The 21,517-nt window shown below is 45.9% G+C and overlaps 1 protein-coding gene across 5 annotated transcripts in view; it reads left to right on the top strand.

Moving 5' to 3' along the window:
- The window catches only part of TIAM1 (TIAM Rac1 associated GEF 1), a 380,123-nt gene that overhangs the window by 252,679 nt on the left and 105,927 nt on the right, over positions 1 to 21,517 (top strand). For all 5 annotated transcript variants that reach the window (XM_046002793.1, XM_046002792.1, XM_046002795.1 and 2 more), the window contains 2 exons: positions 11,247 to 11,694; positions 16,912 to 17,084. In XM_046002793.1, coding sequence (XP_045858749.1) covers positions 11,247 to 11,694; positions 16,912 to 17,084 — 621 coding nt within the window. The remainder of the gene's footprint in view (positions 1 to 11,246; positions 11,695 to 16,911; positions 17,085 to 21,517) is intronic.

Genomic DNA, 21,517 nt, shown 5'->3' with positions numbered 1-21,517 from the left:
ATTTGGCCCCAGAGTGTGGTCTCTGAGCCTGGGATGAAATACACTTTATCTGAAACAATGGGAACAACTTCACTGGATTTGAAAATGATCGGAAAAGAGTCTTTGGCCATTTTTCCTTTTTTTGTTATTTGTTCAGTAGTTGGACGTGTTACTGAAACATGAGGCCTTGGAGCTCACATGTAGTTTTTAAAAAGTAACACCTGTTTCATGCCTGCCACACGGCGAGCGCTGAGGAATTATTTAAGTCAGTAGGTTCGAGTGTGTGTGTGTGTGCGTACACAACATGCATGAAAATTTGTGTCGCAAATGTTTGGTATCCCTTTGTTGGAAGGGTTTATCCATATTGTTTAAAGCAGAGTTTACTTGCACTGATTTCTGGAGAAAGACAAGAATAGATTGGCCCTTGATTTGATGGATACATTATTGGTCTTTTGGACTGAACTTGACTGTCTCCGATATTCCCATGGTTAACACTCAGTGCTGGGGCAGCCTGATATCACGTAAAGACGTTCTGAAATCCAGCAGAGCCGAGCTCGCCAGTCTGAGCCCTGTTTTCTGTTAGTTATGTAACCTGGACAGACCTCGGTGCTTCCTGAATGGGGCTGATGGGAGTTCCGCACGGAAGTGAGTACAAAGCTCCTGGCACGTTGTCTCTTGCACCTAGTAGAAGCTCAGTGGGTAATGGTTATTAGTTGTGATGGGAATAGTTTGGCTTCCTTTTTCAGAGCTCAGCCCTCCTGTGTCTCAGACTTCCAGTGGGTGAGGTGGAAAGAGAGAACTGCCAACTGATGGAGCATCTTGGAGCCAGGCTGTGTGTTTCAAAGGGAAGCTTTGGCTTGGGGCCATTGTACGGGCCTTGGGAGGAGAGCTCATTCATCCACTTAGGAGATGGAAGAGTGGGAGCTGCTCTGGAGATAGTGCGGGACCCCTGCTCAGAGCCCCGTGTGGAGACAGGACGCTGGTGATGGGTTTGTGTGGTTGTGTAATTTCTGACCACCTCCGTGTTCCCAGAAATCTTCACACCGGAGCGGATGGAGTTGGAATGGGGTAAGGCGGAGCTCTCCATCCATTTCTGGCCCCCGTGGGCCATTGACAGTTTCTTTTCAGTCTGATTTCCAGCTCACAGATCACCCCTATGTCCAGCCCCCTCACTTTGTTGGGGAGGAAATATATCGAAAGAGATGAGGCGACCAGGTCTCGCAACTAGATTAAAATCTAGGTCTCCTGACTCACTGACCAGGGTCATTCTTCGGAAGCCCACACCCCCACACCATTGCTTCCTCCTCATTCCCGGAACAGATTCCAACTTACATGTCCTTAGATTTTAAGATCAAATTCCTCAGTTCTGGGGCAGAAGCGAAAAAGGCGTGATTGACTGAAAAGAACGTAGGAATGTCCATGCTGTAGCCCAGACACAGTGGTTCCTGAGAGAGGTGTCCGCGGCAGGGTTCAGAAGAAAGCCTTGCTTTCTTGTTTGGAAAGGCAAGTCCTAGATCCATGATTTCAGCAACAAGGGGCGTGCAGTGTTCTTGGAAGAGGCTCTTGAGTTCCTAGCAAAATTGTGTTGGCTTTTATAAAATTTTGTTTTGCTTTACACTTAGCTTAAATGGCTGAGGAATAAGTATGTTCCCCAAACTGAAAGCCGACATCAGCATCCAAGAGATTCTTAACCTTTGGTCACAGACTCCTTTGAGAGTTGGATGAAAAATTTGGACCCTTTCCTTAGATAAACACATGGACCACCCTTATGCATTCAATTTCAGGGGCTCCCTGGGTTCCCCAAAGTCCATCTAGAAGCTTCTGGTTAATAACCCCAGGTTAATTCTTCATGAAACAATATATTTTCATATAAAATTTATTTTAAAAAAATCCCTCTTCCTTGCCTTCTCTTCAGACCATTTCATGCTTCCTTTCTCCTTTTCCCTTGATCATCCTTTTTCTGGCATCTAAGTTAAGCAATGAGATAGTGTTTTGAAAGCAAGCCCATCCATTTTCAGCAGGAGTATCTGCCTCTTGGCCAAGATCTTCTTTTGGGGAGTGAGTGGGTGAGTAGGTAGTTGGGGGATGGCTGTGTTGTTAGTTTCAGACCCTTTCTACTTGTAAAAAGTACGGTGGACTCCAAAGGGCTTCTGTTTATGTGGCTTCTAGCTATAAATAGTTGCCACACTAGAAATTGAAACAGGAAAGCAAAAAAAAAAACAAAAAACAAAAAACAAAAAAACACAAAACCAAAAAAAAAAAAACCCACTTGTTGATTCATTTTTAAAAGAGAACCAATAAACCCATTACATGTTCACAGATATGACTTTTTATTTAAATTTTTTTATTTTCTAAAATTTAAAAAATTAGGGAGGAGAGAGGTATTATTTTATATTTAACAAATCTCTACAATTTCTGGCAAGCAGGAGACCCTAGAGTCTCCTCTCTGCTTCTGCCTTCACTCTCTTGTGGTTGTGTTGGTTGGTAGGTTGGGGGGAAAATGCGGCCTTGCCCGGGTAGCTGGCAAAGGCAGGGCATGATAGCTCCCCCCCCCCGAAATTACCTGAGGATCCCTGGTCCACTCTTTGAGCGGCCAATTGAGGCTAAGATAGGCTGGGGAAGTTTAGGCCTTCAAAATTCCCATTTTTAGTTTAGTGCTTGAAGAGGAGGAACGTCTGTGTTCCTTGATGAAACTGCTGGTTTCTTAGCATCACTGAGGAGGAAGAAGGGCTGGAATTGGGAGCTTAGAGCCCTTCCAGAAGCCTGCTGTGAGGGCCTAAGAGGGCCTCCATGGAGCCCAAGGGAGAATTTAGGAAACAGGCTTTTTCATCGTCATATGGATGCGGTTTGCTTTGGACGACTGTTGGCAGATTATCTAATGCGGCCCATAGGACAGCCCGTCCTGTCTTTCTTTTTCTAGTTTAAAAAAAAAAGTTAAAGAAAACACTTTAAATTAACTGTGGTTATGTCTGTAAATGACATGATAAAACCAGATTGTTTGAAGATTGCAAAGTTCAGCTTGACAAGTGGGGCTCACTTCTCAGCTCCACCGTCGCTGGGCTTGAGCTGAGCTGGGAGATGAACAAACCTTTAAGTCAAACGAAAATGTAATCCACGAGGAACCGTTCTCCTTGCTTGGAGATTATGGTGGAAAATGAACGGCAGTTTATTCACGGAAAGGTGGGTTTATTTTTATTTATTTGCTTGCTTATTTATTTATATTTACTAAGGTTTTATTTATTCATTAAAGAGAGTGTGCACGTGCATGCGCGTGCACACACACGAGTGGGGGTGGGGCAGAGGACAGGGGAGAGCAGGGAGCCCGATGCGGGGCTCCATCCCAGGACCCCGACACAGGGCTCCATCCTAGGGCCCTGGGATCGTGACCTGAGCCGAAGGCAGACCCTTAACCAACTGAGCCACCCAGGCGCCCTGCAGAGGTGGGTTTATTTTTCTGAAGTGTCTTGCCTACTGCACGCCAGATACTGTTTGTAGTGCTTTGGGATGTGTCAACAGGAAAAGGTCCCTGAGCTCATGGAGCTAGTTTGGGGTGAAATGGGGACGTGTAGGCAGAAAACAGCATAATAAGTGCTCAACATGCTATGGAGAAAAGAGCAGGGCAGACAAGGCAACGAGGGAGGCGGGAGGCAATAGGAGATGGGGCGGTCAGGCTTGACCCCCTTGAGAGGGCAGACTTGGGAGTTGGCCATTATTTGGGAGGTGGGTGTGTGCCCTCCGTGTTTGAGGGAGCAGAGTTGGGGCAGGGGAACAGGACGCTGCAGAGAAGTTGGCCTGGCAGTCGGAGGAGGGAAAGAAGTCTTTTCGTGGTGGAAAGGGGGGGCGTGAGCTAAGCTTTAAAGGATGAGTATTCCTGGAAGCAAGAAGAGTTGGGAGCGTGCGCTCCCATTGCACTGACTGGTAGGTCCATCCTGTGCTCCAGTGTAAAGGCTGGATGCCTGCGGGGGGCTTCAAAAGGCAGGCCGAGGAACCTTCTACATGGCTCCTGGGAGGTCTGCCTGGCAGTGGTGTGCAGGGTGCATTGAGGAAGGTTGAGAGAAGAGAGCTTGTTGCTGAACCATGGCTGTGGCTCTGAGAAAGAAAGCAGCAGGTCAGGTGGTAGATACATCATGGGGAGTGAGGAAGGGAAGGATGACTACAAGGTTTGAGGCACCTACATAGAAAAAAGCCCATAAAAAGAGAAAAGATGATTCATTAGCTCTGATGTTGGCAGTCCCCAGTCTGGAGTTACCTGAAGCAACATTTCAAGCATTTGCCAACATACTTCTGACTCCCTTTGTAGCAACTGTAAGAACTTTGGATTGAGAGAAATTTTGAGTCACTCCCATGGGGGATCATTAGAGAAGGAGGGAAGATGTGTTGAACACGTAAAAAGGCATGCAAGTTTTGTGTTGGGAAAGGGAGAAGGGAGAACTAGAGCCGGGTTTTAGAAATGCCTCAACCGGGGGTTGGCACATGTGCCAGGGGGTCCTGATAGTGGGAGGCCCGGCGGGTAGACTTTACAAACTTTGGAATTCAAAATGCAAAAGGAGGGCGCCTGGGTGGCTCAGTGGGTTAAGCCTCTGCCTTCGGCTCAGGTCATGATCTCAGGGTCCCGGGATCGAGCCCTGCATCAGGCTCTCTGCTCAGCGGGGAGCCTGCTTCCTCCTCTCTCTCTTCCTACTTGTGATCTCTCTCTCTCTGTCAGATGAATAAATAAAATCTTTAAAAGAGAAAAGAAAAGAAAATGCAAAAAGGCACTGGAGATTTGGGTAGAGAGCGAGTGAGAGAGGGGGAACAAAAAAAAGCCTTACAGTGATAGAAAAGTAACACTGCAATATTTCTAGCAAATCAGGAATGGCAATTATTAGTAACAGTGTGCATAGTTATTAATCGACAGTGTAGAAAACATCACCATTTTGGGGCCCCTGGGTGGTTGCATCTGTCTTGGGCTCAGGTCATGATCTCAGGGTCCTGGGATCAAGCCCTGCGTCAGGCTCCTTGCTCAGCAGGGAGTCTGCTTCTCCCTCTCCCTCTGCCTCCCCTTCCCCCTGCTTGTGGCCTCTCCATCAAATAAGTAAATAAAATCTTAAAAAAAAAAAAAGAAGAAGAAAACACCATTTTCCTAGGTTACGATGCTATTTTGCGAATGTGAAAATAACTTAAAAGGCACTTCATTGGCTCATACCAGCTGTGGTCAGCCTGTTTTCCCCAGTTTCCTCAGCAGCACCCTTGCATGTTAGGCGCTAATGAGCGAGGTCAGGCAGTGTCTTCTCTCCTTGGGCCAAGATGAATTTAGGCTGAAGGTGGAAATGACAGTAATCATAGTTAATGCTTTTAAGCAGGTACTATGTGCTGGGCACAGTTCTAGAAACTTTTGCTGGGTTAACTCAGTTTCACAGCATCTTAACAGAGTGTTCTAAAGGGGAGATAACTGTTGTCATCCCCATTTGACAGGTGGGGAAACTGAGGCACGGAGTGGTTCAAAGTAACCTCCCTGGGATCGGTATTGACCATACTGAGATTACCAAGGGAGAGTATCCTAAGAGCATATCAAGTATACTGAGGAGCGACACTGGGAGCCAAAAACAGTATTCACGTGTGTGCGTGTGTGTGAGAGGGGACACTTGGCAATTTGGGGGATAAGAAGATGGTAAACCAGGGGAGGAGTGTTTTAGAATGTAACAAGGCAAAAGTTGTTCTAAATCGGAGCTTCTGCAAGTTGAAATTTCCTCACCCCCCTGAAAGCCAGCAAACTCTCTATATGTAGCTTTTCTCTATAGCTGTGTGAAAGCAAAGCTGGATTCTTCAGGGAAATTAAACAAAGTAACCAAGGAAGTAGCTTCTAATTGCATCAGACTGATAACAAATGGCCAGTTGATCTTACTGTCCTTGAAGTGTCCCAGGGCCCTTGAACTTTGTGGCTGATTACCTTTTCGAAACTGTGTTCGCCTGTCATTAACACAGAAAACCTGTCCCTCAGAGGATTTGTAAGTTGCCAAGCGAAACCACTGGTGCCTTGTTACAATGTATTGTTTGCCCCCATTCATGCCTCCTGACCCTTCAGTTTGCCAAGGCGATGAGAACGGGTTTTACATTTGCTGCTGCCTCCTGCATTTTAGTACCTGAGCCCATGTTAGCATTTGTGGTCCGGCTCTGGTGACCGCGATCACCCTGGCCTGGCAGCTGTGGTGTGCTTCGGGCTACAGCTGGCCACTTGTGTACCCGGTAGGAAAGTGCATACGTTTGTGCTGGGAATCTGCCAGTGCCGGGGAAACTGGCGAGCGCTCTAGAAATCTGGCTTGGGAGGATGTGTCCAGGGAGACCAGGCTCTAAGAGCCTCTGTACCCCATGACTGTTGTGTATAATCGGAAGCCTTTTCAGTGGAGTGTTTCTTTTTTTTTTTTTTTAAGATTTTATTTATTTATTTGGCAGAGAGAGATCACAAGTTGGCAGAGAGGCAGGCAGAGAGAGAGAGGGAAGCAGGCTCCCCGCCGAGCAGAGAGCCCGATGCGGGACTCGAGTGTTTCTAACACGGGGAGTATATTTTGAGTAATTTCCAGGAATTCTCTAAGTGGGTCATGCATCCCATGGGAGTCACTTCTCTGTGTCACTAGGGTCTTACCATCTCCCCTGATCTCCTTTGACTTTTGAATTAGAGCTCGGTATGTGATGAACTACTAGGATCTATCAGATGCTAAGAGACCTCACTCAGTATGAAGGAACATACCTTGCGTTTGCTATAGACACTGCTTGCTCCCGTGAGATCCTGCCCTGGGGTTGATTTCTTGCTGCTGGGAAGAGTGGGCGAGGTTCTGAGTATGGAAAGAATCTGTTTTCTCAGGTGCCAAGCCCTTGAGAGTGAGGTGGGAAGGAGGAGGAGCCCTCGGAAGGATGACCACCAGGAACGTTCGCTTGACAGTGGCTCTCTTCCTTCTGAGCTGCTGGAAGGTGCATTGCGGTGATAGGCATCCTGACGTCGGAGGGTGGTGGGTATTCGGGATGCAGCCTCGGAGGCATGGATGCCTGCTGTTTGTCAAAGTGTGAACCCAAGGGGCACCTGGGTGGCTCAGTGGGTTAAAGCCTCTGCCTTCAGCTCAGGTCATGATCCCAGGGTCCTGGGGTCGAGCCCCACATCCTGCTCTCTGCTCAGCGGGGAGCCTGCTTCCTCCTCTCTCTCTGCCTACTTGTTCTCTCTCTCTCTGTCAAATAAATAAATAAATAAAGTGTGAACCCAGCGAGCACAAGGGTGATGTCTGGAAATGTTTGAATCACTGTATTGTACGCTTGAAACTAATCCAGCGGTGGAGGTTAGCTAACTGGAATGAAGATAAAAACAAGAAACCAAGTGGGAACCCAGAGCCTCTGTGTCGGAGTGTCTGGCTTTGGTCTGTGCTAGAGATTCTGAGGTGGTGCTTGGGCATTTGGGGAATGGGGTTCTACAGATGATTCTTGCTCACATTGAAGTTGGAGGTTGCTGGTGCCCGAGAGCCTCTCGTGGACCATTCCGGCGTTGAATAGTGCCTCTGGTTAGGTAGTCCTTACTCCCCGTGATGCTGGAGCCCGGGGCCTCTGGGTATTTGGGACATCGCAAACTTCATAACCAAGTCGGGCTGGGTCTGGGCAAACTGCATGTTACCCAACAGGCTGGGTCACGTCAGTGGGGGCCATCTACCACCGAGCCTGCTTGGCCGCATGTGGAGACAAGGTGGAGTCGGCTTGGACAAAAGATCCAGAACATTCCCCAGCGGTTACGCGGGTTGTGTGCTCCAGGGCTATGCCGGCTCAGCTAGGGCCGGCAGGCCTCTCGCCCAGGGTAATCACTTCGTTGCTCAGATCAGTGGCCATCCCAGAGTTGGGCACACAGAGCCCGGGCCATGGCGAGCTGATAGCTGCAGTTGGTGTGAACAGATGTTCAGGCCCGGCAGAGAGGTGAGTGTCTGCCAAGCCTTAACGCTTCGTTTCTAGAGAGGCCCCGAGGTATTCCCTAAAGGGGTAAATGGTTTGTGGGGAAGTCAGAGACTTCCACGTGCTCTTGAGGGTTTGGTCTGTCTTGTCTCTGCCTCTTTCCCTCCTCATTCACCTCCTCCTTCCCTTAGCCCCACTCTGAGATTTGAGCTCTTTGCCTGGGAAGTCAAGGCAAACAGATAGTAGCTTTCGCTGGGAAAACCTGAAAGGGCCTTGTTGACAAAAAAGGGTAAAGCATAGAGTTGCCTGTTTCGGTAGAACCTGGCCAGGTGCTGCTTGCAGCTGAGCGGTGGGGCTGCCGTGTCATAGTGGAAAAGGTAGTTGGAAATGTGAGTTCCAACTCCCAGTCGGCCAGCAGCCAGGGCTGTGAATTTCTGAGCCCCAGCGTCCTCACTGATAATCAAGAGGGCGGCTTTGCAAGGTCCCTGCCTATTCTTGAGCTCTGGGAATTAACAAGATGCCTTGAGTCCATTCTCTCCGTGGTTCCGAGGTCTTTCTCTTACAGACCAGGGAAGTTACTGGCATAGCAAATCTCTCCCTGACGTACAGAGATGCTTCTCACCTCTTTGCATCTTAGAGGGGAGCTTGGCACTGATGCCTTCCTTTCTTCTAGGGAAAGACTGAGATCCGTGAAAATAAATCCAGATGTTTAGGAAATTCACACACACCTCGTCTCCCTCCAACCCAGGGTTGTCTTGAATCATCAGTCATGGCAAATTTTACTTAGTGTCATTATTGACATGGTCAATATTCCTGCCGGGAGAAGCGGGAGTTCTTAACTGTGTTTTCCTTTTTATATAGACCATTTTTGCCCACTAGATCTGGGTCCTTCATGGCCCCAGTGGGATGGCAGATAGCAAAGTGATGGGACTGGCAGTTGCAGGGGTATGCCTTTAAGCCCCTCGCAATCCCAGGGGTCTGAACTCCATTGGAAATGCAGCTGGTCCTCTGAAGCTATCCTAACTCCTTCCTGCTTCTGTCTTCCCTCCTTGCTTTTTCTTTTCTTTCTTTCTTGAAGAACAGTTTTAGGTAGTAGAGAGGGGTTCCCAGTTAACCTTGAATACCTGTCAAAGGTAGTATTGGCCAGATCCATTATTTTCCTCCGTTTTTTAAAAAATATTTTATTTATTTATTTGACAGAGATCACAAGTAGGCAGAGAGGCAGGCAGAGAGAGAGGAGGAAGCAGGCTCCCTGCTGAGTGGAGAGCCCGATTCGGGGCTTGATCCCAGGATCCTGGGATCATGACCTGAGCCGAAGGCAAAGGCTTTAACCCACTGAGCCACCCAGGCGCCCCTACTTTCCTCCTTTTGCATACTGTTCTCTTTATTGTGGTTTTTTTTTTTGAAGGTGCACGGTGTTCTGATTTAATATATGTATAAATTGTGAAATGATTACCACAATCAAGTTAATTAACACATGCATCACCGCACATAATTACCTTTTTTTGTGTGCGTGGTGAAAACACCTATGATTACTCCCTTAGCAAATTTCAGTACCCGTCATGCTGCACATTTGATTTCTAGAACTTAACTTTTTTTAATAAAGATTTTATTTATTTATTTGAGAGAGAGCACGAGTGGGGAGAGAGGCAGAAGCAGACTCCCCACTGAGCAGGGAGCCCGATGCGGGGCTCGATCCCAGGACCCTGAGATCATGACCTGAACCAAGGGCAGATGCTTCAGTGACTGAGCTGCTCAGGCGCTCCTAGACGTTATAAACTTTCATAACTGAAAGTTGGTACCCTCCTTTGGCCACCATCCCCCAATTTCCCCTACCCCCCACCTCTGACAGCCACTGTTCCGCTCTCCATTCTATGAATTCAACATTTTTGGATCCCCCATAAAAGGGAATCATATAGCATTTGTCTTTCTCTTGCTTGTCACGTCTGTCTCTGCCCATCGTTTAGTCGTTCACTTAGTGTCTATTGATGACAAAGGTGAAGAGAATTTTGAGGCCCTCACTTCAGAATGGACCAAAGTGAGATGTGTAGAGATCCAGGCACGGCAGCTGTCTGGGCCTTGCCCAGGACATGTCACTGTGTGGTTTGGCTCATTCTGCCCCGTGGCCTTTCAGCAAATATTTGAGCCCAAATATTTTATTTTTATGCCAATTCAGAATAGCTGTTTTTACATTTGTGAACCATAATTGGCTGCTTCTGAGACAGAAGGCTGAAAAAGTGGTGAAATCCCCACACCGTGTGTTACTTTGCCGTCTCTTCTGTGTCATGCCCATGTACCTGTTCTCTTCCGTTGAGAAAAATCAGTCTGATTTCTTACCCATAAGACCGTTGAGCTGTCCTGTCCAATGTTGCTGTCATTATCCCTCCTTGATTACTGCCATTATTTAATTATTATTTATGGACATGCCTGTAGCACTTTGGAGCAATTAAGGTTTGATTTGAGAACAGACCTGTCTCTGTCCCCGAAATGTTAGGCTTGAGAGTGGGGACAGTGCTTTGGAACTTCCAGATGTTTTTAAACCGGGAATTGATACCCCGGCGTGCTGGCAGTTGCCGGAAGCTGTCACTTGGCCCAGGGGTGGTGAGTAGCCTGCTTGGGGCTCCTAGCATCCCAGCTTTGAAAGGGCAAGGTAATTGGAGAGCCTGCCTGGGAGCTGTGGGCCCCACAGACTTATTTAGCTCAAAACAGAGTGAGAGGCTGCTTGTTTTCGAGAAGAGACACTGATTACAGCATGAGGACTCTTGCCTGTTCGTGGGACCTGGGTCCTTGCTGGGTGAGTGGGTGAGGCTGTGCGCTGGTTATCTTTTGAGTTGCCAGCATTATAAAACAGACTCCTAACCGAGTTATTTCTTTATTGATTTATGGAATCGTACTGGCTGCAAAGACCTTGTTACCCCTTGTTACCCCCTACCTCTGCCACAGCTAATCAGCCTGCAGAATTTCCTGGAGTTTGGGTCAGGCTGATGAGGGTCAGGGAGCTGAGCTCTCTCAGCATGGCCCTGGGAGCATCTATAGCTGATCTGCCAGTTAGTTGATTATCTAAGTCAGATAAATGATAAGCTCTTGGAAGCATTCCTTGGTTTTTAATACATATTTCTTGAATGTTCGGGATGGTTCGCATCCATGCCAAGGTGGCTTAATGGTCCCCCGCTTCCCCTTCCCAGCCTCTCTGCCGGGAGGTTGGGTTTGTGCGAATCCTGGGTTTGGGGAGGAGTTGGTCCGGGCCAGGCTGGGGAGCAGCGGTGCCCTGTGGGTCCCCTGCAGCTCTGCCGGGCTGCCCAGTCCCCAGCTTTCCTCTCGTCATGACGCATGTCTTCCTCTTGTCCCTTTCTGCTCCCAAGGATGTTAACGCCGGCGAGGGCAGTGAGTTTGCGGACAGTGGGATCGAAGGGGCCACCACCGACACGGACCTCCTGTCCAGGCGATCCAATGCCACCAACTCCAGCTACTCGCCCCCCACCGGCCGCGCCTTCGTGGGCAGCGACAGCGGCAGCAGCTCCACGGGGGACGCGGCCCGCCAGGGGGTGTACGAGAACTTCCGCCGGGAGCTGGAGATGAGCACCACCAACAGCGAGAGCCTGGAGGAGGCGGGCTCGGCTCACAGCGACGAGCAGAGCAGCGGCACCCTGAGCTCGCCGGGCCAGTCCGACATCCTGCTCACGGCCGCGCAGGGCACGGTGCGCAAGGCCGGCGCGCTGGCCGTCAAGAACTTCCTGGTGCACAAGAAGAACAAGAAGGTGGAGTCGGCCACCCGGAGGAAGTGGAAGCACTACTGGGTGTCCTTGAAAGGTAGGACAGGGAGTGCCCCGCCCCCCTGTGCTGGAGGCACCTTGCGCGCCAGGGTGCGCCTGCGCACCAGATGGTTTATGAGGGCGTAGGGTGTGCATTTCGTACCACTTTTAACCAGTTGTGTAAGTATGAGAATACTTAGCATGAGATCTCCTCTCTTAAAAATTTAGGTGTCCATGACCCTGTTGTGGACTGTAGCGCAGATCTCCAGAATGTGATCATCTCTCTCTCTCTTTTTTGAAGATTTTATTTATTTATTTGACACAGAGAGAGATCACAAGTAGGCAGAGAGACGGGCAGAGAGAGAGGGAGAATACAGGCTCCCCGCTGAGCAGAGAGCCCAACGTGGGGCCCGATCCCAGGTCCCTGACACCAAGACCTGAGCTGAAGGCAAAGGCTTAACTCTCTGAGCCACCCAGGTGCCCCATGATCATCTCTCTTAACTGAAACTTTCTGTGCCTTGATTATTCGGTAACTCCTCACTTCCCCCACCCCCACCAGCGCTGTTTTATTTTCTTTCCTTTTTCACAGTTAAGCTAGAGGAGCATCCCACATCGAGTTTCCTTGTATAGACAGCTGCTTCTGAGGATAGTTTGGAGGGACGTGTTCCAAAAGAAAAGAAAAATCATTCAAGTTAGGGAAGTACCTCCTAAAATAACTGTTTTGGAGGCAAACATTCATTTGAATCCTGTGAAATGACCATTTCTTGAGGCTAAAAATGCTAGAATATCACTAATCTCATGAGGCTCAGCCCATGAGATTATGAGATTATGAGGCTGAGTCCTCATAGATTTGTGAAAAAGTAACTGTTTTACCGTCACACTTTGAATATGAGAGAGAGAGAAAGTGTGTATAGATACATACACATGTGGAGACATGGCTGCCTTTTCATTAGTAAGTTAATGCTTTTGTATGTTGCTATTCGTTGTCTTGCTTCTAAGGTTCATGCACATACTATTGTGCGAGTCTGCATGTGTCTCCATAGGAGAAAAGCTCACATTTGTGCACTCCATGTCTGAGAGAGTACTTGGAGCCGGCCCCCTTAGACCTTCTGTCACAAACCAAATTTGAAACCGGATTAAGGTATGGCAGGACAGGTTCGATAGGTTGACAAGCATGAAGGGCGAGCATAGGGGGACGTCTGGGCTTCCCAGGTGTGGTGTACCCTCTAGACTGTTCCATACTCCATCTCCTTAACTGTGGTTAGAGGGATAACATCCAATCCTAGAGGCATAGAACATTCTAGAATCTGCACAGTGATGCGCAGGCCAACCCCTGAAGGACAGGCGAGGCGTAGGTCGGTCCCATTACTGCTGGTGCCAACCGTTGCTTCAGTACTTCAGTGAGACAGGAAGGGAGCTTGTTAATTAGATGGGGACATTTTCACTGCATGTCCCAGAGACCCACAATGATGGTGCCTGAAGTGAGATAGAACTGATTTCCCTCCCGTCCACCATAGGCTGAAGTTGTGGTGATTCCTTCCTGTGAGTCATCCAGGTCCCAGGTTCCTTCTGTCTCCTTGCTCTGCTGTTCCCAGATCCAGTCCCTATGGTCAAGGTAGCTCACCACCAGGCCCACATTCCCGCAGAAAAATGAAGGCGTATCCCTCTGCCCTATATCAGGGCCGTGATAACCAAGTACCACAGACTGAGTGGTTTAACCAAAGCAATTTATCTTCTCACAGTTCTGGAAGCTGGAAGAGATCAAGGTAGAAGTGGGGTTGGTGAGACACCTGTCTCCTTGGCTTCTAGGTGGCTGTCTTCTTCCAGTATCTTCCCCTGGCCTTCCCCTTCTGCCCGTCTGTGTCCAAATTCCCTCTTCTTAGAGGTTAGCAGTCAGATTGGATTAGGGCCCACTCTGAGCTCAGTTTATAAAGGTAGTTGTAGAGATCCTAACTCCAAGTACAGTGACATTCTGAGTTACTGGATTAGGACTTCAACAGGAATTTGGGGCGAGATAATTCAGCTCATGACAGGCCCTGAATCTGTGTGTTAAGTAAGCTTCCCAGGTGATTGCAAGAGTTGAGACGCCAATGTTAGTGTCGTAGACTAACAATCATTAGGCGATTTTTCACTTGGGACGTGGAGGAGGGCATTGTTTGGTTCCGCCATTCCCTTAGAGAATAAAGGATACTCAAAGCCCGGGTGTGCCATCTCAGAGCAACAGCTCCAGAGCCCGTTAGAGGAGGGAGCCTTCACGCTCTTGGTGACCCAGATTTGAATGACACAGCCTGTCAGGCTCCAGGCCCAGGACACAGCCACTGAGCCCTCCGTTTCTTAATCCTGACGGGTTCCCATCATAGATCGACATGCTCGGGCCTGGTCCTTGCCACTCAAAGGCAGAGCGTGCTGCTGTGTTTTTCTTGGTAACTCTGGGAGATCGAGAAATAAAAAAGCAGAGAGCACCGGGGACTTGTGGGGGTAGATTTCTCTAAAGAGCCTTCCACTTTAGGCAGAGTAATTAATTTTTTAAAAAAATGATTTCATTTAGAATTAATCTCTGGAGTGTCTCTTTCGGCAAGGGCCGAGCGTACAGGAGACATCCAGGGGTGGCTGAACGCAGATGGACGGCTTTCAGGAAGCACGTGCTTCCGGGATTTGCTGCTTCGTGTTCATCTTCACACCGAAACGGGCAGGAAATGAGAGTACATTTAAACGATTTTAACTGAGTTTAACCACCTGTTCTCATGGGTGATTGTAAACCAACGTTGCAAAATTATAAAAACAGCAATTTGAGAAGACCGTAAAATGTTCCACATTTGCACACGCCAGGGCCTGTGGACATCTCCTCTTCATGATCCACCGGCTTCTTTCTCTGTCCACAGCCTATGGTACAGCTGTGTTGCTCCTTGTCTGTTCAGAGTCTGCTAATCATTAGTGTCGTGGTAGTCCTAAAGATGAGAGCAGGGTTTCTCAACAGGGGCTCTATTGACATTTTCCGGATAATTTTTTGTTGTAGGGATGCTCTCTGGGGCTCGGCAGGATGTTTAGCAGCATCTCTGTCCCCCACCTGCAGGATGCCAGTGGTACCTGCCCCATTCCCCCCACACCCAGTGGCAACCAAAAATGTCTCCAGACGCCTCCAGATGTCCTTGACTTCAATGGCAAAATTGAGGGGTTTTCCCACCTCAGGAACCTCCGATTTGGAGGAAAATAGCATCCCCTTCCCATTTTCTTTCCTCTTTTATCTCTGAATCTGTGCTAGCTTAAGAAGTGAAAATAGGTACAGACGATTCTGCAGTGTGTTGTATGTGTTTCTGAAAAGACCTGAGATCTTCAGAATAACAGGGACTATGGGAAAATAAGGTTGGGACAGACTCCTTAATAGGTACATCATTAAATTATATGTTTGCAGGGTGCCTGGGTGGCTCAGTTCGTTGAGCAACTGCCTTCAGCGGGTCATGATTCCAGGGTTCTGGCATCAAGCCCCGCATTGGGCTCCCTGCTCAGCAGAGAGCCTGTTTCTCTCCCTCCCTCTGCCTGCAACTCTGCTTACTTGTGCTCTATCTCTATCTCTCTATCAAATAAATAGATAAAAATCTTAAATAAATAGATAAAAAAAATACCTAGGACTGGTATTGCTGTGTCATGAGATTGTGTAGCAAGGGCCAAAAAAATAAATTATATGTTTGCAACTTTTTAGCCCAACACTAAATAGATAGATAAGATAGATGGATAACCAAATACCCTGCTAAAAATACTCAGTAGTTCACATCTTACTTTTTAACAATGACTGCTATGGAAAACGTGGGACTTCACCTTTAATCACAAAGTAAATATAACTTATGGGTAGAAAGAAGAATCAAAACTCCCGAATTCTTGAGACCAGGACAGTGATGAAGAAATCCTAAAGCTCAGAAGCACCATACGACAGGACTGGTAAGGAAGGCTTTGGGGAAACTCTGCCAAGGAAGAAATTGTGACGCGAGTGGACCCGGCATTCAGCTGAGTTCGGGGATTTGCCCTCTGCACTGCCTTTGAACTCAAGGGACTTCTCCATCGCTCCCCATCATTGTACATTGCTAATCACATAGAAGCAAAGTTGCTTTATGAAAACTCCTATGGCAGCTGCCCTTTCAAGGACTTTGCTATTCACATAAAGCGTGGACCTTGCTGGTGGTTAAGATGCTGAAAACTGACAGAATTAAGAAAGAGTCATAAAGTGGGGCCCAGGCTTCCCCTGAAACTGGTTTTGATGAGTTGACGGTAAATGTTCAGCTAGTAATTACTATTGAGGTGAGCCTCACGTTTAGGTGACGACGGAGGTTGTCTCCTAAACCCACCTTGCCACAAATCTCGGAGAGGTTTTTACTGTGACTGCCTCACTAGTTTCGTGGTGTAAGTAAGTGTGGACCAGGCTTCCAGATCTCCCCGCCCCTCCTATGTGTGCCATGACATACCTTCTTTCAGGAGGAACAGGGACATGGTTTATTTCTAGAAGAACATTATATAGAACATATTTGCGCTCGAAAACCTAGCATTTCTTGCCTTCTCCTTAAAACACCTAAAGCTAATATTATAAATGGTTTTCTCCAAGGGCAGAGCCAAGAAATCCAATTAATTGTGTCTCCTGGTTATATATCACAGGAGTTATCTGGAAGGGACTCCAGGGGTTCCCTACTCACTGGCAGGCCTCACACCGTGCAACTTGTGGTTCTGACCTGTGGAGCTGGGGTTCTAGCTGCCCCCACTGGCCAAAGGAGCCATAAGAACCCCCTGTGTTACAGACCCCATATGTCTGTAACAGAGCAGTCTAAAACAGAAAGTGAGGCTCTTAAAGAAGTTGAGGACGTGCGTGGAGAATTTCGTGTGGGTTGAGAAACTGTAATTTAAGAATCTTTGCCTTTTGAGGTGTCTGTGTGGCTCAGTCGGTTAAACGTCTGCCTTTGGCTTAGGACATGATTCTGGGTCCTGGGATCGAGCCCTGCATCAGGCTACCTGCACAGCGGGAACCTGCTTCTCCCTCTGCCCCTCCCCCTGCTCATGCACTCTCTCTCAATCAAAATCTTAAAGAAAAAAAAAAAGAATCATTTCCTTTCTCTCAGTCCATCTAAGATTTTATTACAAGCAAGGCCCCCTTCTGCTTATGCTCTAGGTTTCCACACGCTTTAATTTCCAGCCCTCCCCCTTTGACAGGACACGAGCAATAGTTTCCACCACTGAACTCTCGTTGTACAGGCACTGACCACTCATACGGACCCCTGTTTTGTTTTCTCAGGGTGCACACTCTTTTTCTACGAGAGCGACGGCAGGTCTGGAATAGACCACAACAGCATCCCCAAGCATGCTGTCTGGGTGGAGAACAGCATTGTGCAGGCTGTGCCCGAGCACCCCAAAAAGGACTTCGTCTTCTGCCTCAGCAATTCCCTGGGTGACGCTTTCCTCTTTCAGGTTTGTCAGGCACTTCCTTTTGGGACGTTTCAAACCTCTGAACCAGACATCTTCCTCTCCTGCCTATGTGCCCCACCCTGTTTTCCTTTCAGTGCTGGGTTTTATCATTTATTCACTGTAGAAACAAGAGTGATCAATGACAAAATACACATTTACATTGAAATGAGAGAACTCACCCAGAGTGTTCCAAGGGAAGCCCAGGGAAGGATGTGAGTGGACTTTGAGAAACTTGCCCTGTTCGTCACTTGCCTGTTGAAGGAATCTCAATGCCATTTGTGTAGAGCCTTAGAAAGAGATGATGAATTCCTTAATTTAGAAATTATTTGAGCTGTCAAAATTTTGTACCATAATGTTCTCTTCTAATATTACTCACAAAGTAAAATAATGACATCCCAGAAATGACTAGCTATATCCAGATAATTTCTCTTCCTCATCTTATCAGAAATTTGTACCCAGTGTTCTTGAAGTTTGCACGTTAATTGTGTTAAAAAAAAAAAAAATACTAACCTGCTAATCCCTTCAGGGTTAGCATTTAATTTTGTAGGGAATTATTTGGGTTTGGTTGGTTATGATTCATTCTACCAGAACTTTTTGTTGTGTTAGTTAGGAGGACTTCCTTCATGTGTTTCCATGATGCAGGAATTCCTCCAACTTTTACTATCTGCTTCCTACATGCTTCACATAGTGCTATTGAGAACAAGAAGATTTTGACATAGTTCCTACTCTTAAAATTTTCCCATGTGATGTGGGAGAAAGACACATGGATAGATCTATGTAAGGTAAGAAAGCCTGACCATTAATGTTAAAGGGCGAATAAGGATGAATTGGTTGAAATGGATAGTGAGAATATTTTGTGCAGAAGACAGATCTGGATCAAAGGCATGGAAAAGAGTAATAGGTTATTTCACTGAGTTTTTGGATTTGGCCCTTAAATTATTTCCATTTGGGCAATTAAAGTAAGAAAGTGGTCTTTTTTTGTGTGAAGAGGCGGAGAGCATGTTTTTTCTTGCTTTCAATCAATGACATAAAACTTTAAAGAAGAGTGTACAAAACATAAATGTATTGCTCAATGAAGTATCACAGAGTAAATATGTACTACCACCTAAGTCACGAAACAAATTTCTAACACCCTATAAGCCATTCCCCTACCCACATACACACATGCAGGCTACTAGTTGGGTAGGGGGAATATGTATTTTATCATCCAAGTGAGGAAACTTTTGTTTATCTGGTAATGTCATTTCTCCTTCATTTTTGGAGGTTAGTTTTACTGGGTATAGAATTCTTGATTGACAGTCTAATTGGAGTGTTTTGAAAATATTATTGTACTGCCATCTGGCCATGGATTCTGATGATAAATCGACTTTGACTCTTAAGAGGATCCCTTGTATAGATGAGTTGTTTCTTGGGACCACCTGGCTGGCTTAGTCCATAGAGCATGGGATTCTTATTCTCAGGGTCATGAGTTCAAGCCCCAAGTTAGGGATGGAGCCTACTTAACCTGAAAAACACATGAATTAGATGAGTTGCTTCACAGTTGCTTCTTTTTGTCTTTGTATTTAAACAGTTTATGGTATGTCTCTTAAGTGTTAATTTCTTTCTCTTTATTCTACCTGGCATTCATCGAGCTTCTTGGATGTGTGGATGTGTGTGTCCAAATCACATTTGGAAAGTTTACAGCTATCATTTCTTCAAAGACTCCTCCTATCCATTTCTCTCTTTTCCTTCTGGGACTTTCATTATGTTTATATTATTTGCACTTCATGGTGCAAGTCTCTGAGACTATGTTCATCTTTCTTCATTCTTTTTTTGTTCTGTTTCATGGGCTGGATAATTTCAGTCGACCTACTTCAAGTTCACTGATTTCTTTTTTTGCCAGTTGAAACCTGTTGTCCCGCCCCTCTGATAAATTTTTCACTTCAATTATTCTACATTTCAACTCCAGAATTTGTATTTGGTTCTCTGAAAAAAATTTCTCTATTGATATTCTCTATTTGGTGAGATATCATTCTGGTACTTTACTTCTTTAGACATGATTTCCTTTAGTTCTTTGGATATATTCCAAATAGTTAATTTAATGTCTTTGTCTAGCAAGCTACCATCTGAACTTGCTTAGGGACGGTTCCTATTGACTGCTTCTTTTCTTGTGTATGTGCCATGCTTTGTTGTTTCTTTGCATGTTTCATACTTACATGGTTGAAAACTACATTTTGGAGAATTTAATGTGGTTTGTTGATGTTGATTGTTGTCACTGTTGCTAGTTTGTTAAGTGACTTTCCTGAAATCTATAAGATATTTATTCTTTGTCATGTGTGGCCACTGAAACCTCTGCTCTCAGTTATTTTAGTAATCAGCTTAGGATTGGAGAGATTTCCTTAGATTCCTGGAAACAGACTTCCAGTCTTCCCCAAGGATCTCCATGTCTTCAGCACTCAGGGAGCTAATTAACAACTCTGCCTTAGCCTTCATGTCTGCTTGCACAGAGACTCCAGGTCAGCTAGAGGGGTGAGTGTAGGGCCTTCTCAGGGTTTTGTGGATGTGTCCACAGTCCTATACATATATGTGACTTTCTAGATTCCCTGAACTTTGGATATCTTATGAATTCATATCTTATTCCCTAGCTTTTTAAAAAGTTTCTTGGTCAGCTACCTCTTCTGTCTCAGCTGTCATCACGGGCTCAGGCAGCGATGATATTAAACAGTTGTTACTGATTATTTTTCACAAATTCTCCTTGGGATAAAGGCTATCTGCAGTGTGTGAGTTCTGAGGTAAAATAGGAACAAGCCCTGTGAATGGGGGTTTCCTGTGAACTGTCAGGTCAAATAATGGCAGTTCTCTGAGAATGGTGTTTTGTGGGAGCTCATCCCCAACCCCCTCCCCCACCTTCTGTGATTGCTAGACTGCTCTTTTTCACCCGATTGTGTAGGTAGGGAGTTGAAGATGGTAATATGGCAAGCCAGAATGTCCTCAAAACTTGCTATTCTTACTGAGATTCAGCTATCCCTTTTTCCAGTAGAAGTACCTAATATTGTTACAGTGAGACCTAATTAATTGCCAGAGCTCTGAAAAAATTGATTTTGACCATTTTTGCCAGTGTTACTGAATTTATAGAGGAGCAGTTTTTTTAAGGTCCTTACTCTCCATTTCCACTGATTAAACTCATCAGGACACTCTAGAGACTAGATGGTTTTGAGAGAGATACCAGCTTCATTAACAATTATGCCAGGATAACAGGTATAAATTACAGCAGGTTCAGGCTAACTGGGATGTGTAGCAACCTTTCCATAGGTGCATTTGGGTTGATCCCTATTTGGGGGAGGATAATGAGCAATATTGTACTCTTTTATCTGTGTCCAGGGTATGTTTGTCCACATTTCTAGTGGTGTATACCTAGGACTGGTATTGCTGTGTCATGAGCTAAATGTACACATTCAGTTTTAGTAAATACTGCCAAATGGTTTCCAAAATGATTGAAATAATTTATGCTCCCATCAGCGGCCTAGGAGAATTCCAGATGTTCCTTATCCTTGTCCAACACTTGTTATTGTCAGATCTTTTTTTATTTTTCATTTGTAAGCTATTTGTGTGAAGCTGAGTACATTTTTGAGGGTTTAATGACCAATTCAGGATCATTTTTGTTAAGTGCTTGTTTCAAGTGCTTATTCGTGCCTATTTTTTCTGTTGGGTTGTTTCTCAGTGATTCATAGCAGTTCTTTACATATTTTGTGTTTCAAATTCTTGTTGATTATATGCATTGCAGATATCTTTTCCCCCTCTGGCTAGCCTTTTACTCTGTTAAAGGTATCCTTTGTTTTACTGACTTTTTAAATTTAATGTATCTCATTTCTCAAATTTTCCTTAATGGATAGTGCTTTGTGTATCCTATTTAAAAAAATCTGCTTTTCACATCTGGCATAACTTCTTATTAATTGTTTGGATATCTTATATGAGGGAATGCCTAACTCTGCTAATAATAACAATCAATAATAATATAGGATAGCAGCAGCTGTCTTTTACTGAGTCCTTATTGTATGCCACCATCTGGAAAGTGTTTTACAATGTGAGTCACATATAATTCTTTAGAAAATTTTTTTCTTAACTTAAATATAGTTGATATACCATTTTTTGTTCGTTAAGGTGCACAACAAGGTGATTTGGCGATTCCATATGTAAATGTAATTACCATTCGTCACCGTACATTATTACAGTATTATTGACTGTATTCCCTATGCTGTACTTTTCATCTCCATGACGTACTTATTTTATAACTGGACGTTTACACCTCTTAATCCCCTTCACCTGTTTCGTGCCCAAACACCAACCCCCCCCCCCCCGCCCCCAGGAACCACCAGTTTGTTCCTGGTATTTATGAGTTTGTTTCTGGTTTTGTTAGCTCATTTGTTTTATTTCTTCAGTTCCATGTATAAGTGAAA

This window comes from Meles meles, chromosome 4 (assembly GCF_922984935.1).
Source record: "Meles meles chromosome 4, mMelMel3.1 paternal haplotype, whole genome shotgun sequence".
Lineage (NCBI taxonomy): Eukaryota > Metazoa > Chordata > Mammalia > Carnivora > Mustelidae > Meles > Meles meles.
This window is presented reverse-complemented; position numbering and strand designations above follow the sequence as displayed.